General features: G+C 39.5%; 1 protein-coding gene across 1 annotated transcript in view; it reads right to left on the bottom strand.

Annotated features, from left to right (window-relative positions):
* Positions 1 to 19,092, bottom strand: part of CPNE4 (copine 4) — a 301,821-nt gene that overhangs the window by 40,530 nt on the left and 242,199 nt on the right. Inside the window, exons 8-11 of the mRNA XM_075271282.1 lie at positions 15,753 to 15,851; positions 10,159 to 10,245; positions 6,999 to 7,058; positions 410 to 543 (exon numbers count right to left, since the gene is read on the bottom strand). Coding sequence (XP_075127383.1) covers positions 410 to 543; positions 6,999 to 7,058; positions 10,159 to 10,245; positions 15,753 to 15,851 — 380 coding nt within the window. The remainder of the gene's footprint in view (positions 1 to 409; positions 544 to 6,998; positions 7,059 to 10,158; positions 10,246 to 15,752; positions 15,852 to 19,092) is intronic.

The raw sequence follows: 19,092 nt of genomic DNA, 5'->3' as shown, positions 1-19,092 counted from the left end.
TGCAAATATACAACTTTATCAAATAAACGCCCATGTCCTGTCTATGCCAGACATTGTTAAGGCTTCATTCTCTAGCAATTGATTGAAAATAATCAAAAGCGAGACTATAACTGTAGTGTACCAAGGCCGAAAAGCAAGTGTTCAGCACATTACAAAGTGGATTCTGCCATCTCTAGTGTTACAAATTCTACTTTGAAGTACACTTATTATCTACTATAAAAGGCAACGCAAGCCAAACTTTTGGGAATACCTGTATGTGTGCCGCTATCTAGATAAACATCTTGTGCATCAAGATTCTTGAAAATAATGATAATGTTACAGAGAAGCCAGTTATTAGAACAGTGCAAACAATTACAGGGAGACATAATAAGATCCTCTGAGAAGGCCAATGCTACAAATCATATGTTACCTGTCATAGTCTTGGCAAATCTCCCCAACAGCCACCAGTGCTTTGAGATATTCATTGGGCTGGTAAGGATGGATATAGTGCAGGGAGCAACTGTTCCTTGGGTCACCATTCGATGCTGTGAAATCAATTGCTACCTAGAAATATATGGAAGATATTATATGCAAATAAATGTACTAAATTTATACAATGTGATGTTCGGGAATTAATTTTTGATATTCTATCTCTCACTGTTAAAATTAATTACAATTATAATGGGAGCCTTCACACGGAGTAACCGCGCGTGTATTTTTGCAAAATACACATGTAAAAATACACGTGTAAAAATAAGACTCCCATTAACTTCAAAGATATTTTTTACATGTGTAAAAATATGCCTGTAAAATGTCATTGAAGTCAATGGGAGTCTTATTTTTACACGTGTATTTTGCAAAAATACACGCGCGTTTACTCCGTGTGAAGGCTCCCATAGACTGTTCATTGTCTTTTGTCAGTGGGTAAACTTACAAAATCAGCAGGGGGTCAAATAATTATTTCCTTCACTTCATTGTCACTTTTATATAGATAGAGGGCACTATAAAGAGGCTGCAGAACTTACAGAAGCACCACAGCCCCTTAAACTGTTGATCATCAGGGGTGACGAGAATCAGACCCCCCCTTCCTGATTTGATATTGATAGGTCATCAGCAGTGTTACTCTAGGAAACCACATTGAATATTTTTTATGCAAAGAGGTTACTTCTATATATAACAGAATTCTATATATTACAGAATAGCTGGCATTAAAGAGGACCTTTCACCGCTAGAGAGCTGACAGTGCGCTGAATTCAGTGAACTTTCGGCTTTCATATTCTGTGCCCCCTGGTGAAGAGCAATCGGTGCTGGTACAGTAACTCTTCACTGTCAGAAGGGCGTTTCTGACAGTCAGTCAGGAACACCCTTCTTCACAGTAGCGTCTATAGAGCTGTACTGTGAGAGCGGCGAGGAACACCTCCCTCCCCTCCTGATAGTACTCGTCCATAGTTGGGGGGAGGCGTTCCTCGCCGCTCCGCGTCATCGCTTGGCAGTAAGCAACACCCCCTCTCACAGTACAGGACTGTCAGAAACGCCCTTATGACAGTGAAGAACTACAGTACCGATAACTCTTCACTGGGGGCACAGAATGCGAAAGCTGATTCAGCACACCATCGGCTTTCTAGCGGTGTAAGGTCCTCTTTAAGTTCATAAAAAAATAGGGTAAGTGGTTTGGTCATGTGACCAAGAGCTAGTGTGTCACAATGGTGGGCAGAGGAACGAGACCTGCAAATATAATTCCAGTGTAGGGAACTCACTATGAAAAGTTTTCGCTCCCCACGTAATCCCTTTAATATCAACAAATGCTATTATCCTCATCAGAAAATCCTACAACCTCCAATAACCCTGCTGCCACTACCTTATCAACTGAACAGCTCGTGCCCTCACCTAATGTCTCCTTCTCCCCCTACCTTTGTAGATTGTGAGTCATTACGAGCATGGTCCTCTCTCCCATTGTAACAAGCTTATTGTACTACTTATTGTATTATGTATAGTATGTAAATCCTCTCCATATGTACTGAACCATTTAGTCAATGGTGCTCTAAAACTAAATTATATGTCTACTAGTATATGAGCACTATATGGCACTATTATTTAGTGTACAGTATTATAATTTCTATATATACGTGATTGTTGTGGCTTTGCACTTGTCCACAATACATTCATTTAGGGGATATTAATATATACTTTGTAAATGGGGGTTGCTTCCATTTTGTGATTCAAAAAACATGTTTCTCTAGTTTAAAGTACGGTACGCAGCTTGACATCCTGCACTTGGACAAAAACATCCATTATAGGCTAAGATGTGGAATGCTGACTGAATCACTAATATTGATCACATTCTTTTAACATAAAAGCTTTGAGGAGACTTCTGAAACCAGATACATTACTAGTTATGATGACTATAAACTGTATAGGAACAATAGAGAAACAGCGGGATAGCGAGGAAGTCCTCATTAACGCTTTACATTAGTTACAATGTCCTTAGTTATCACCATAGTTATTTTTCTCATCAAACGCCCTATTCTATAAAGCTGCTGCTTCTCTAGACACCGCACTCTGTACTTCCCTTTTAACAAGTTCCGTAGTAATTGAAAGAAATAGTTTACCATAATACACTCTGCAGGATTGAAAGGGTTAAAGGTATTCAATCATTAAAATTCTATTTTTTCTCCTTAACACGTAGGAAAGTCTATTCTTCTCCTACCTTTAGATGTCTTCTCCGTGCTGTCGTTTGGTAGAAATCCCAGTTTTCTTCTGTATGCAAATGAGTTCTCTTACAGCACTGGGGGCAGTTCCCAGCATTCAAACAGCACTGGGGGCATTCTTAATGATGCGAGAGAACTCTCCAATGACGCCTCTATCTTTGTCCGGAACGGCCTCTCCCTGTGTCTTCTTCTGGCGCTAGCTTCAAACTTCTAGGCATGCGTAGTTGGCTCTGCCATCAGCCCTCGGGCAGGGCCGACTGCGCATGCCCATGGCCATTTTCTTGTGGACGCTTACCCCAGCTTACTGTGTAAGCAGCCACAAGAAAATGGCCGCTTACACCAGTTTACTGTTTTAAGCGGTCACAGGAAAATTACCGCAGGCATTCGCAATTGGCTCTGCCTGAGGCCTGACGGCAGAGCCGACTGCGCATGCCTAGAAGTTTGAAACCAGCGCCGTAAGAAGACGCAGGGAGAGGCCGTTCCAGACGAAGATAGAGGCATCGCTGGAGAGTTCTCTTGCAGCATTGCATACGCCCCCAGTGCTGTTTGAGTGCTGGGGCCCGCTTCCAGTGTTCCTAGAGAACTTATTTGCATACACAAGAAAACCAGGATTTCTACCAAATGGCGGCATGGAGAAGACATCTAAAGATAGGAGAAGAATAGCCTTTCTTAAGGCTATTCCTACGTGTGAGGGGAGAAAAAAATGTAATTTTAATGATAGAATTCCTTTAAAGAGCTTCATTTAGGGAGATCTGAGGATTTTGTTGAGCACACAGGAGACAGAGCGAGGTACTGGTGATATGTATGTGCAGATTCTATAATCTCTATACCTGACATGAAGAAGTGCTTGGGCTTGACATGTAGATAACAAACTAGAATAAAATGTTTCTAAAATGTATCCTTTTCTTTTTGTATTGAAATTTTTAGGGCTGCTTTTTATTTAAAGGAGTTTTATGGTCCCAGAAAAACATGAAATTACAGGATGACACATATCTTGTGTGTCCCATTCCCCCCCCCCCCCCATAGATTGTAACCTCTTGTGAGCTGGGCTTTCACTCCTATTGCTTGATACATTATATTCTAATGTCAAATACTGTCTGTTCATAAATCCTCTGATTTGTAAAATACTGAAAATGTTGGTGCTATATAAACAAAATTATTATTAATTATTATTATTATTATTATTATTATTATCAATACTAACAGGAGCTGGTTCACATATAAGATTATTTAACCCTTCATGATTCCCTGTTGTTCCAGTCCACAGTCTGTTCATGTCCCAGTTAGCACAGGAACACAACTAGGTCCACACTTGCAACTGTTCTACGTTCGGGGTTTCCATTCCCGAACCCACTTTAAGGCTCCGTTCCCACGGAGTAATGCAACGTGCATTCAGACACGTATACATGAGTGTGAGCGCTCAAAACAGATTCCATTCCCTTCAATGTGTGCCGGTTTACGGGCACTACACATTGAAATCAATGGGAGGCTTTTTAACCCATTGATTTCAATGTGTAGTGCTCGTGTCTGAATGAGCGGTGTGTTACTCCGTGGGAACGGAGCTCCACTGAAATCCTGAACTGAACTAAACTTCCTAAAGACATGAAAGTAAAACGTCAAGTCCTAGGATGCAGCAGAAACACGAGACACAATAGAGTTCTGTCTGTTCTGTCTATGAGGGGTTCATTGTATATGTATTGCCTCTGATGGAGACAGTACCAGAATAAGAAGTGGTCTGATGACTCGGCAATACCACTTAAATTGACAAATACAAATATATAGTACAATCATGAGTCATCAATCTTAACATCAGAAAACTATACAATACACAGTGAACACTTATTTATTTATTTTTTTTACAATGCCTAGAAACGTGCAGAGTACAAATGAATTCACATCAGTCTTTCATTTAAAGAGGACTTTTCACCACGTCCAATAAGTCCAGCGCTTTACATCAATTAAAAGGTATTGTTCCACAGTTGGAATTTTTTTTTTTTAGCCCCACCATTCCCGAGAAATCAGTGCTGTTAGTTTTGGTTCAAAAATTAAAGTAGAGATAACCAATGCTACGTGCCCAGTTAATAAACAAAAATTGGAGATAGGTAGGTAACTATCAGGGACGTATTTAAAATTTCAATTTTATTGATATGTATTAAAAGCTATACTTAGTACGAGACAACATAACAAAAATGTGGTATAAAATACCCCAAAATTCACAAAGGTAATGATTATGTGCAACCACCCAGCCTGTGGGGGAGTGGGACACACCGTCCTCCACAATCGTTTATTTACCCCACTAGTGTTACACTTCTTATCTTTGTTGTGGATAATGGGATCAAGAGCAGGGCTGGAAAAACGTGTGCTATGGCCGCCTTTGTTATCTATAGAGTACTGGCTGGCAAATAACTCCACTGCTATAGATTTTTCCTTCCCATAAGCTGGAGCTACAGCTAGTAATTCATTTAGTTAAAGCACTGGAGCTCTCTGCTGTGCATTAAAATGCCTACAAAAGAGGACTTGTAAGCAGGCTAGTATACAGGGTAACCGGATAGTAACACCTATCTAAGGCTAAAGTAGTTATCCGGGTAGAGCTGCTCTGCTGCTGATAAATCACAGGCAGCTTAGACAGCTCAATACCCCTTGCCTGCTTTAGGGCTAAAACAATAGCTGAGATTATCTTAATCTTTGCCTAAGATTAAGATAATCTCGGCTATTGTTTTAGCCCTAAAAGCAGGCAAGGGGAATTGAGCTGTCTGAGCTGCCTGTGATTTATCAGCAGCAGAGCAGCTCTACCCGGATAACTACTTTAGCCTTAGATAGGTGTTACTATCCGGTTACCTTGTATACTAGCCTGCTTACAAGTCCTCTTTTGTAGGCATTTTAATGCACAGCAGAGAGCTCCAGTGCTTTAACAAAATGAATTACTAGCTGTAGCTCCAGCTTATGGGAAGGAAAAATCTATAGCAGTGGAGTTATTTGCCAGCCAGTACTCTATAGATAACAAAGGCGGCCATAGCACACGTTTTTCCAGCCCTGCTCTTGTTCCCATTATCCACAACAAAGATAAGAAGTGTAACACTAGTGGGGTAAATAAACGATTGTGGAGGACGGTGTGTCCCACTCCCCCACAGGCTAGGTGGTTGCACATAATCATTACCTTTGTGAATTTTGGGGTATTTTATACCACATTTTTGTTATGTTGTCTCGTACTAAGTATAGCTTTTAATACATATCAATAAAAGTGAAATTTTAAATACGTCCCTGATAGTTACCTACCTATCTCCAATTTCTGTTAGTTTTGGTGCCTTATATACTATGTAGGCTCTGTAATGTCAGGAGGGCAGTGTCAGTCTGGAGCAGACAAGGAATGTGAGCTCTGAATCACACCCCATGCCTCACCCTTGTGACATTACAGAGTTTAAACAGATCTTTAGGCACCAAAACTAACTGCACTTGCTGCTCATAAATGAAGAAGGCTAAAGAAAAAGAAATTCCAACTGTGTTGGAACCAATAGAGCGGCGCCTATTAACAGATGCTGAGACCTCCTTATACAGCCCCTCCAATTAACAGTTATCGCTAACAACCACTCCAAATAACAGGAGCAAAAGGACAATATACACAGACTGTGTCCTGGCCAGGGATAAGCACCATGCTAACTTTGCTATCTGCTAAGAACTTCCTTTTCTATGGGAACTATGTCACTCTGACCTACAGACCTGACACTACTAAATACGTGACATTGGTTCTATAACCACATTCACACACCTATGTGCATTATGCCTTTGCTACTGCATTACATTTTGTGTTGTGTTGCCATATTTTTGTACTGTGATATAAGATGTGCATCATATCTGTATGTAACCTTACTGTGTTTTTCCTATACTGTGATGTCATATTGTACAGAATGACCTTCCTTGTCTGCCTTATATTCCTATTGTGAAATCAGTGGGGGAATTTATTAAGACTGGCGATTCTTAGGACTCAACGGGATGTCATAAATGGGTTATAGATGCAGTTCCCTGGGACCTACACTTATCTGTAGATCTCCCCCCATCAAGACCCCATCCCTACTCAACCTGTCCTGCTGATCAACAAATCCATGTTGCCAGCGGTGGTCAGGTCTAAGATCACTGTTCTACGCTGTATCCTTAACTCCAATTCACTTCCTTGGAAGTTACAGAAATTGTCCTGTGGATATGTCAAAGATGTCAGGGTTTGTTTGCTGTAAAAATATATCCCAGCATATATTTCTCAATGCCTAAAATTTTAGTAATGGATAGAAAAATAAACTTGATAAAAAAGATACTTACTGTAAACTGTATTTGACATCCACCCATGATATAGTCTAAGAACGAATGCATTTTATGAATCTGCAAGACAGAAAGATTGCATTGTAACAAAGAAAAGAGATTTCTACTACCATTTTTAACATGATAATACTTATAGTAATATACAACATATACTGTACACACCGTGGGGCTTATTTATCTGTAGAAATCCGACACTTTTCTGTCTACATTTGCCTCAAAATCTGTGGTGCACAACACTAGTGTGCACCAGAAAGATCAGAAAATACGACAGGCTCGAAGGGTCTAACTTTATAACACATGAAACAGAAAAGAAAGAATATGGGGCAGATTTTCTTTTGTAAAGTAGACCAACCTTAAAATGGTGTAAAGTTATGAATTTACGACAATTTACTTCATGTGCCATAAATTCCCATCGTGCGCCACATTTATGTCTACTTAATAAGATGCAAATCTGTCTTCCATGATGTAATTAGGAAGACAGTGCCTCAGTCATGCAGCCCAATAGAGGGCGCTCCCTTTTACATCATGGAAGACAGATTTGCATATCCTCAGGCAGCGCCCTCTATTGGACTGCATGACTGAGGCACTGTCTTCCTAATTACATCACAGAAGACAGATTTGCAGATTCTTCCCATGTTCCTTTGCACAGTGGAGCGCAAAATGGCTTAATAAGACTCCACACACCTAAAAGGTGATCTCTCCCTAAGGAATGACGATATCCCCTTAACTCTACTTAATAAGAGACAGGATTTGTGCCTGCTTATTTTGCTCCAAAAATTGGGCTTTTGATTCGTCTGCCAGATATTTGTTTCTTTCAACATGCAAATAGATTTGTCTACATAGTTTACATGTTTTGCACCAAATACTTATCTTATAGTGAAGTTCCACACTTTTAGTCAGATGGTATTTTGGAGCATCTAAAACCACTCCATATTTATGAAGGTCCGTACAACAGATTTATAAATATGTCTACAACTAAAAACGGGATTCATAGTGTAAGAGTGCAAAGTTCAACAGCATTGATATAAATGTGCTCCAGTATGTACTGTACCTTACATGAGCTATATCTAAGTTAAGGGTCCATTCACACAGTTTTTTGGAGATGAAGAAATCCACATCTGGAATTAGGAAATGGTTTTTGTAAGCTTTTTTTGGAGTATTTTTTTGCGAATCCCAACTCCACCTTGCAGAAGAAATCGCAGCGTGGACACGCTGCGATTTGAAAAGCCGTTGCGGATTTGTAAATCGCAGCATGTCAATTATATCTACGCAAAAATACTGGCGGCTTTCCCATAGACATAATGTTAAGAGAAAGTCCACAGAGGAAAACTCTGTGAAGTTCACGCAGCGGTTCTTTCCGCAGCACTTTAGAGCTGTGATTACGGCCCGTGAGGCCTTAGCCATAGGCGGGTTAATGTTAAAGGACAATTTTATAAGGAGGAATTAGTGAAATATATGTACATGTGAAACTGAATCCAGCCCCGTGAGCTTCATTACTACTATATTTTCCTCACTCCAGTGTTGTGACATTTCTACATTCTTCCTCTACTTTGATATTATGTCTTCATTACACCAGCATATAAGAGTTTGTGACACGTTGATAAGTGTGAATTGACCCTGGATTAGTTTTATTACTTCCATTCTGTATATATGATATCTGTGACATTGTTGTACTTTTCTGGGGCATCCACGAGTGCCTTATTTATACGAAATAACATGTCTTTTGTATTCTTCATCTACTGTGACATCACTCATATTACCGCGGTACTGCAATATAACGTGTAACACTATCTCTTTACTGTGCCATTACTTTGTACCCTATTCCTATAGTATGACATATCTTCAGTGTAGCATCACTGTATATATTACCCCTGTTAAAAATTGTCCTTGTATTGTGACTTTTTTTTGTACCTTATTCCTGTAATATGACATGTTGTCTGCATTATTCATGTACTGTGACATCACTTTGTGCCTTAATCCTGTAATATGACATGGCTTCTGCATTATTCATATACAGTGACATCACATTCTACCTTATCCCTGTAATATGACATGTTTTCTGTATTATTCATGTACTGTGACATCACTATCCTGGTAGCATTAGCCTTGTATTGAGGTATTAGTCTGTATCTTATCCATCCCTGTACTTAAATTGGTTGTTTTTTATAGGCTGGGGGGAGGGGGAAAAAAACCAACCTGTCTCTGGTGCTCCAGTGACCTGCCAGCGTGGTCCGATTCTTCTGCTCCGGTGTCTTCCCAAAGTGAAACTGCTCAGCGTCTGTGACATCCCTGATCCCTTCCATTGAGGCCGCCTATTGGCCTCAGTGGTCACGTGACTATTGAGGTGAATCATTGGCCTCAGCAGGCCTCAGGAAGAGACCCGTGATGTCATAAGTTGTGACATCGCAATCCCATCGCTGAGGCTGCTGATCTACCTCAGCGGTCACATGTAGTGGGGACCTCTGCCACAAGTCAACAATAGACTGAGAAGACCGAACCACGTTGGGAGGCACTGTGGAAAGGTGAGTGTGTGTGTATATATATATATATATATATATATATATATATATATATATATATATATTTTTTTTTCCACTGTCCCCCGACTGATTTAAAAATGAAATTGGTTGTACACTTTTGCCTAGACAATCCTTCAAGGGAGACTGAAGTAATCCTAAACTTTTGTAACGTTACAGCTGCGTGCTGTATGGTAGAGTGGGGCTAAATTATAGGTTTTTCTATGGGGCCTTAGAGTTTCATGTTATGCCCCATCAAGGAATCCTCAAAGCATCATCTTCCCAGACTAAAACATATGTATAATACTTTATGTGTAGTGTCTCTTTAAAGGGAAATATAAAACATCTGTGCCAATGGATTTACAAGGATAGCTACAGTGTACTGATAGCATGTACTGTATGCCTTGAGAGACATGGTCTGCAAATCCTACCACATTACAGCCGTAGTGGGAATTAAAGTGAGTGCTTTCTGGGTCAGGTCAGTAAGGGGTTACATATTTATTTATAGGTAATGTGAAAGATTAATGAGAGTATAATTCTGACCTATAAATCTACTGCTACCAAGATATTCAGTAGAAAAAGTTGGTTTAAATAAATTGACTTTAGAGTAGATAATGTGATCTATGTCTTGTCATACATCTTACCTTACACAAGTTGAGAATTACAATACCAGAATTCTTGTAGTTTTTCTTTTTCATTTTGTACTTTGGATTTATGCACTCCCATTGCACCTATAGTAAAGACAGGGACAAAAAAAGTCATTACTTAAGCTGTCACAGTGCTTGGTGACTATTGTAAGAACAGCCTTGTTACGTCAAGTTACTTCAGTTGACTATAAAACCTTGGAAGACAGGCCTTGTCAGTGTAAATTATATATCATACATAGACCTTAGGTTTTTATACTAATGGATGTAAAGAACGTGTACAACCTCCCCCAACTGTGGTCTATTCAATAAGCTCTTGACAACTTAAAGAAGCCCTTTGATGTCCTCGGGCACATGCAGTATTATATACCACTAGAAAGCTGACATTGCGCTCAATTCAGCACCCTGTCGGCTTTTCAATTACGGGCCCTTGGGCGTTCCTGACAGTCTAGCTGGGAATGCCCCTCCTGGCAGTGCTGTACTTGTCCATAGACTAGTACGGAGAAGGGCACTCTTCACTGTTTAGCATCATTGCTGGGTGGCAAGGAACGCTCCCTCTGACTGTATAGCACTGTGGCATAGTTATTTACACAATACGTGGCTGTGAGTCACATTAATCAGGAGCCTTAGGTATCCATGAGGTCTCTCTTTCCATTATTATAAGGAGACCAGGGCTCAAAACTATATATTATAGTTGTATTGGGGCCCAGAAGCGTTATGTTACACATCTGGTCATAAGGATGTGTCTTGCTCCTTCACATACCTGCCATGGATCTCCAGAATGATGAAACTTGCTCCTTCACCTACCAACCATAGACTGCAAGAAAACTGCACCTTTCTTCCTCACTTATTGGTTATAGACCACCAGAAGGCTTTGTATTGCTACTTTACTGACTGGCCAAGGAAGCCAAAAAAATGCATCTTGCTTCTGCACCTACTGGCCGCAGAGCCTTAAGCATGTATCTGACTCTTCATCAACTGGCCATGGGCCAAAGCAAGTATTCATCCTTCACCTTCTGGCCATGAACTAACAGAATGATGTATCCAGCTCCTATACCTATCGTCCATGGACCAGAAGAAGGATGTATCTTGCTCCTTCACATATAGGCCATTGACCACTCAAAGGATGTGTCTCACTCTTGGACTGCCAGAAGGATGTATCCTTTTTCTTCACGTATAAGTCATGTAGCACCAGATGGTTGCATCTTGGTCCTTCATCTACCAGTCATGGACCATCAGTAGCAGAAGTGTAACTTAAAGGGGTAAATATGGTGCATTTCCACTCAGGTCCTGGAGACTTAGGGGGTCTATAACTCTTCAACATGAGGAGACCAATACTATACACAATACATTATAGTTTAGGGACCTGGTACACATTAGCATCATGTCATAGCTCTACCACTTTGGTCCCTTAATTCTCAGCCCCAGTGGGCCTCCCAGAAGTTAGATACCCACTGATCAACACATTACAGCAAATACTAGTGAAATCCAAATACTTGCTACTGTATAGTGTGAATTATCCCTTTATTGTAAAAAAGAGTCTATATTACAGTTAGTAAAAGTAAGTTATAGTATATCTAAAAACTATGGAACAAATCTCTTATTGACTCGGATCCTACTGTTTGCTTTCAGGAATAATAGTTCCTTTGGTAATTGTATAGTCAAACAGGATTGGTAACAGCAGTGGGGCACTGAGGTGTAAAATCTGCATTCTGAGAATGGGTCAATAAACACATCAGTTAACAGATCTGATGGCATTCAGCAGAGTCAAGCTTGGCAGAGTTTGGCATTATACAGAATACAAACAAAAATAGCACTGAAAGCCTACACAGCAACACCATGTATAATCAGAGTACGGGGTCAATGTCAGGGAAACTGCAAAAGGATGTGCAAAACAAAGTAGCAATGAAATAGCATGAACTTACACAAAAACCAACAGTACACAATAGACAATGCACAGCACTGATACACATAGAAAATGGGCTAAATAATGAATTAAAGGGAGTGCAAATGTCCCATTCATTTGAATGTGATTGTACTGCAATAGGAAACACAACCTTGTAACAAGTGTGGCACTGTTTCTGTGAAAATTCCTTCAGGTTTGATTAATCCATAAAGTCAGGATTTCTTACTGACATCCACTATAACCTTTTAGGTTTGACTTTCAATGATTTTTATATAGATGGACTATGTGCTACGCTCGAGGATCCCCCTGCTACACCTGGCATGCTGAAAGTCAATTAGTTTAGAAAAAGGACATTTTGTCCTACATTATTCCATCACACACCACAGCTGCTGATTTCCCCTTTTGCCCCAAAGCTCAATTATCGGTCTTGTGTAATGGATTTTCTGACTGAGGTAGCAGACAGACACGACAAACATGTATCTGGGAAAATCTCTAGCAGCTGTTGCTCTGGCCTCCAGAGAGGATCCCTCTACCTTCACAATGCCATGCGAATATTGAGACAGAACTGGCACAAGCTACTACTCGATATTGTATATATTAGCTTGGAGTGTTATTGCCGTGCTACGATGTATTATATATGCCGTATTAGTTTTGTTTCTTGTACATTATTCACATTTTCAGGACAGCAGAAATATAAATGTTATATTAAATAGATGTTAACTATTTTAGTATAATTGATCCTAATACAGATGTGTCCCTATTTTAGTGTACAACGGATCCTAATACAGATGTGTCCCTATTTTAGTGTACAATGGATCCTAATACAGATGTGTCCCTATTTTAGTGTACAATGGATCCTAATACAGATATGTCCCTATTTTAGTGTACAATGGATCCTAATACAGATGTGTCCCTATTTTAGTGTACAATGGATCCTAATACAGATGTGTCCCTATTTTAGTGTACAATGGATCCTAATACAGATATGTCCCTATTTTAGTGTACAATGGATCCTAATACAGATGTGTCCCTATTTTAGTGTACAATGGATCCTAATACAGATGTGTCCCTATTTTAGTGTACAATGGATCCTAATACAGATGTGTCCCTATTTTAGTGTACAATGGATCCTTATACAGATGTGTCCCTATTTTAGTGTACAATGGATCCTAATACAGATGTGTCCCTATTTTAGTGTATAATGGATCCTAATACAGATATGTCCCTATTTTAGTGTACAATGGATCCTAATACAGATGTGTCCCTATTTTAGTGTATAATGAATCCTAATACAGATGTGTCCCTATTTTAGTGTACAATGGATCCTAATACAGATGTGTCCCTATTTTAGTGTACAATGGATCCTTATACAGATGTGTCCCTATTTTAGTGTACAATGGATCCTAATACAGATGTGTCCCTATTTTAGTGTATAATGGATCCTAATACAGATATGTCCCTATTTTAGTGTACAATGGATCCTAATACAGATGTGTCCCTATTTTAGTGTATAATGAATCCTAATACAGATGTGTCCCTATTTTAGTGTACAATGGATCCTAATACAGATGTGTCCCTATTTTAGTGTACAATGGATCCTAATACAGATGTGTCCATATTTTAGTGTACAATGGATCCTAATACAGATGTGTCCTTATTTTAGTGTACAATGGATCATAATACAGATGTATCCCTATTTTAGTGTACAATGGATCATAATACAGATGTATCCCTATTTTAGTGTACAATGGATCCTAATACAGATGTATCCCTATTTTAGTGTACAATGGATCCTAATACAGATGTATCTCTATTTTAGTGTGCAATGGATCCTAATACAGATGTGTCCCTATTTTAGTGTACAATGGATCCTAATACAGATGTGTCCCTATTTTAGTGTACAATGGATAATAAAACAGATGTATCCCTATTTTAGTGTACAATGGATCCTAATACAGATATGTCCCTATTTTAGTGTACAATGGATCCTAATACAGATGTGTCCCTATTTTAGTGTACATTGGATTCTAATACAGATGTATCCCCATTTTAGTGTACAATGGATCCTAATACAGATGTGTCCATATTTTAGTGTACAATGGATCATAATACAGATGTATCCCTATTTTAGTGTACAATGGATCATAATACAGATGTATCCCTATTTTAGTGTACAATGGATCCTAATACAGATGTATCCCCATTTTAGTGTACAATGGATCCTAATACAGATGTGTCCCTATTTTAGTGTACAATGGATCCTAATACAGATGTGTCCCTATTTTAGTGTACATTGCATTCTAATACAGATGTATCCCCATTTTAGTGTACAATGGATCCTAATACAGATGTGTCCCTATTTTAGTGTACAATGGATCCTAATACAGATGTGTCCCTATTTTAGTGTACAATGGATCCTAATACAGATGTGTCCCTATTTTAGTGTACAATGGATCCTAATACAGATGTGTCCATATTTTAGTGTACAATGGATCCTAATACAGATGTGTCCTTATTTTAGTGTACAATGGATCATAATACAGATGTATCCCTATTTTAGTGTACAATGGATCATAATACAGATGTATCCCTATTTTAGTGTACAATGGATCCTAATACAGATGTATCCCTATTTTAGTGTACAATGGATCCTAATACAGATGTGTCCCTATTTTAGTGTACAATGGATCCTAATACAGATGTGTCCCTATTTTAGTGTACAATGGATAATAAAACAGATGTATCCCTATTTTAGTGTACAATGGATCCTAATACAGATATGTCCCTATTTTAGTGTACAATGGATCCTAATACAGATGTGTCCCTATTTTAGTGTACATTGGATTCTAATACAGATGTATCCCCATTTTAGTGTACAATGGATCCTAATACAGATGTGTCCATATTTTAGTGTACAATGGATCATAATACAGATGTATCCCTATTTTAGTGTACAATGGATCATAATACAGATGTATCCCTATTTTAGTGTACAATGGATCCTAATACAGATGTATCCCCATTTTAGTGTACAATGGATCCTAATACAGATGTGTCCCTATTTTAGAGTACAATGGATCCTAATACAGATGTGTCCCTATTTTAGTGTACATTGCATTCTAATACAGATGTATCCCCATTTTAGTGTACAATGGATCCTAATACAGATGTGTCCCTATTTTAGTGTATAATGTATCCTAATACAGATATGTCCCTATTTTAGTGTACAATAGATCCTAATACAGATGTGTCCTCCTCTATCTTTGCTTGAATTTGGCAAAAATACTTTAGTTTCTGACAAAACAAACCCAATACATTATTGCAATACACTAGTGAAATCTTTGACTGGCAACTGTCCAAATATAGACACATAGGATAGACCTCTCTTGACGGCGGAATATTGTGAAATCATGTTTTCTTTCAAAGATGATGAACCTATGACATACATGATGAGTTACAGTATTTTGAGGCACAAGGAGAGATAAGGAAGAACACATGTATATATGGCAAGCATATCTAGGAAAGGGGATAGAATTTGTTCTAAATGGGAGAAATGTCTATTCTGGTGCCATTAACATAATGGTTCATGCTAGCTATTCTTAGTAGATCATGAGGATCTTTTGCTTTCTCTTTCCTATTAAAATAAACCACTTTTGTGATATGATATGAATATGTGATATTTTTATACCTGTCTTCCCTCCATTGCTCCTCTCATTTCTTTGAACGTTGAGCTGAACTCTCCAATGAAGTCATGTTTTCCATTAGAGTCCCAGTCCCAGACTATACACTAAAGAAAAAAAGATATTGATTATTAAGTATAAATTTCCATAATATAACAATAATGAAAAAATAGTGTGTTATCTGACAAAGACAGTTTGCCCTGTGCGCACATTAATTATATTCTTGAAGGGAAATTGATCAATATCAATATTAGATCAGCAAGAGTCTGAAAATTTGGGAACTCCGCAGATCAGCTGTTCCCTGGCAGCGCTGCTCACTTGCCATACAAAGTGTAGTGGCAGCTTTAGGTACTGCAGTGCTGCTCCATAGACTTCTATGGGGCAGTGCTGTAGTACCTAACGCCACTGTTACAAATCATATGGTGAATAAGCAGCACCGCATGTAAAGAGATTACTGGGACCCACATTGTCCCGAAGCAGCTGATCTGCAGGGGTTTGTGTCAAATTCTGAGGCTATCAATATTAGGAAGAACTTACTGAACTGCTTAGGAATGCAACATTTATATACAGTATAGACTGGTAGAATCCCTGCCTACAATCTAGCAGGGCTGTGGCACTTGCGTTGTATCCTCTTTGTTATGATAGCCCATACACCTGACATTTAGTAGTGTCTCTTCTGCATTACCCAGAACCACCGTTACTATATGCACGGTGTGCAGGTATACAAAGCAATGCAAACAATAAAGAGGCCACAACGTTCGCCCAAATGCCTGTCCTAAAGATAGTACTGTGAATACTATTAACTTGGAAGAAACCCTTTATGTACATAAAATTGATATAATTATCAAATCCATAGTCAATTTTATTATATTAAGTCATGACCAAGATTTCTATATAATTTGAGCTGTGCAAAACATAAAACACTAATACGATGAGGCTCCCCTCACTGATACCAACTAAGCGTAACAAATAATACTAATGCAATGCACTTGCTTCTTGTAATTCTTCTAAGACAGCTATGCATTTTACCATTTACACAGTAGTGGCCAAATGGGGACATATCATTTATATGCAATGAGAGTCCATGAGAAACTACGGGCATCATTCTTATGTCGAACAAGAATCCATCAACTTCAAGCAGACATCTCTCGAGTGCAGCAGGATGAAAATCGCTGTCATGAGTACAATAGCCATACGAATGGATTTATCCCACAAAGCCATCCCTGGTAACATTCCTTTATATGCCTGTTAACAAGGTCTGAAGGGCAATTTTTCTTTTTTGTCCAATATTTCCTATCATTTTAGCTGCAGACGATATGGAAATGTTACGGGCACACTAACAGCACTATTATCAATTTGCTTTCTTTTAATGGAATGCATCAGTCATTTTTGGCTGAATGGCTCCTTGAGCACATAGTGGAATAGGCGATTTTTCGACAGACCCATCTGCATAAATTCACACACCTGGACACTTGAAATCGGCAATCCTCAAGAGATCATTTTTGTTAGTAGCAAAACCAACAAGGGACAGCTGTGTTAAGAGATGTCTCTCATTATGTACAATGCCCACAAGGTACCATCCTGCTGTTGTTTTATGGAATGTAATCTGCACAGGATCTACATCAATAATACTCGAGACTGAGTAACAACACTAAGGAGAAATCTCAAGTCAGAAACTGTGTTCCTTAACATTTCTATTGCCTTAGATCTTCTATCTTTTTGGTACATTTGTTTTGTATTTACAGGGAGGCACAAGGGTTTCTTTTATCTCATTGATTCTGTGAAAAAAAATTATGGCACCAAAAGGGTTTCATGTTTAATTTGTACCTTAAAGGGATTCTGTCACAGAATCCTACAAATAACGCAGCGTATACGTTCCAAGCTCCCATTGAAATCAATGGGAGCGTATACGGCGCTCAAAATCTCACACGGCGTATACGTGCCAGGTCACGCGGCACGTTAGCCCGTGTGAATGCACCCTCACACGCCGTATACGTGCCACATCACGCGGCATGTTACTCCGTGTGAACTCCCCCTAGATAGATTTCTTCTTAGCGCCACTGTTCCACAGATATCCAAGTTTTTTTCAGTATGCTAATAAGTCTCCAGACAGGGGGCCTCTTGAAAACTCTCCAGTGACGCTACCATCTTCTACAGCCGTGCCTCTCTGCCGCATCCTCTTCTTCCGGTGATCCTGGCTTCAGCATGTAAATCTGGCGCATATGCAGTCAGCTCTGCCATCGGGCTTTGGGCAGAGTTGACTGCGCACGTCTGTTTGACCATTGTACAAGCGTACTGTTCCTGTAAGCAGCCACAGTAAAATTGGCGAACAAATAGAATCCCCAGAAGAAGACAACGCAGAGGACGCGGGGGAGAGGCGCGGCTGTAGAAGATGGAGGTGGCACTGGAGAGTTTTGAAGAAGCACAGGGGACACCCCTGTACTGTCTGGAGTTTCATTAGCACATCGGGAAAAAATGGGATATGGAACAGCGGCACGAGGGAGAATTCTAAAGGTAGGGGAAGAATAGCCTTTTTTAAGACTATTCCTACATGGTATCAGTTAAAAAATGGAATTCTAATGATAGAATCCCTTTAAGTAACATGTTTTCACTATTATCTAGATATAGTACATAGTATACATATTTGTGTAACTAGACATTTAACAGGATAAACCACTGCACAATGGGTGCTGGTAGATGGTGTATCTCAGACCTATGAGTTTTGGGTGGAGGAGGACACTTGAGGTCTTCTCTTCTTCTTTGTAGTAGGTGGTAGTGTGAAATGTGAAAAGAGATTGAGCTAGAACACAAACTGATGTGGAGAAAGTTCATCTATGCCAGTCCTGTGTCAGTCAGGAGATGGGAAGAGTCCCTATTACATTTGTGCCAGATAGGAATATGAGGATAAGTGTTCTAAGTGCTTCAAAGCTATGACCCTGTCTGCACCTCAGGACAGACAGGGCTACCCTGCTGATCTACACCCTGCAATGGGAAGCTGTAGAAACTTTGTGGATTTTGTGACAGTGTTGCACACTATCTAAGGGGAAGACTGCCCTAACAAGGGAGACATGGACTGAACACAGGGTGTACCACCTAGCAGCTCAGCCTGTGTCTCTACTGGTAACGCCATAATTTATGGTACATCCAGAAACTGGATGCTGTTTAACCTTGTTCTACCTCAAGTAAAGACTATGACTTATCCTGTTCTGCAAACCCATTGTCTCATGAGTCTCATTCCTGCATGACCATCATGGGCACTCCCAACTCCATCAGGTTCAGGAAGACTGACAACAACTAGGATGTACCCTAGGGAAAACACTATCAACCACCATCAGGTACTCTTCCTCA

Source organism: Leptodactylus fuscus, chromosome 4 (genome assembly GCF_031893055.1).
Source record: "Leptodactylus fuscus isolate aLepFus1 chromosome 4, aLepFus1.hap2, whole genome shotgun sequence".
In the NCBI taxonomy this organism is placed as follows: domain Eukaryota; kingdom Metazoa; phylum Chordata; class Amphibia; order Anura; family Leptodactylidae; genus Leptodactylus; species Leptodactylus fuscus.
This window is presented reverse-complemented; position numbering and strand designations above follow the sequence as displayed.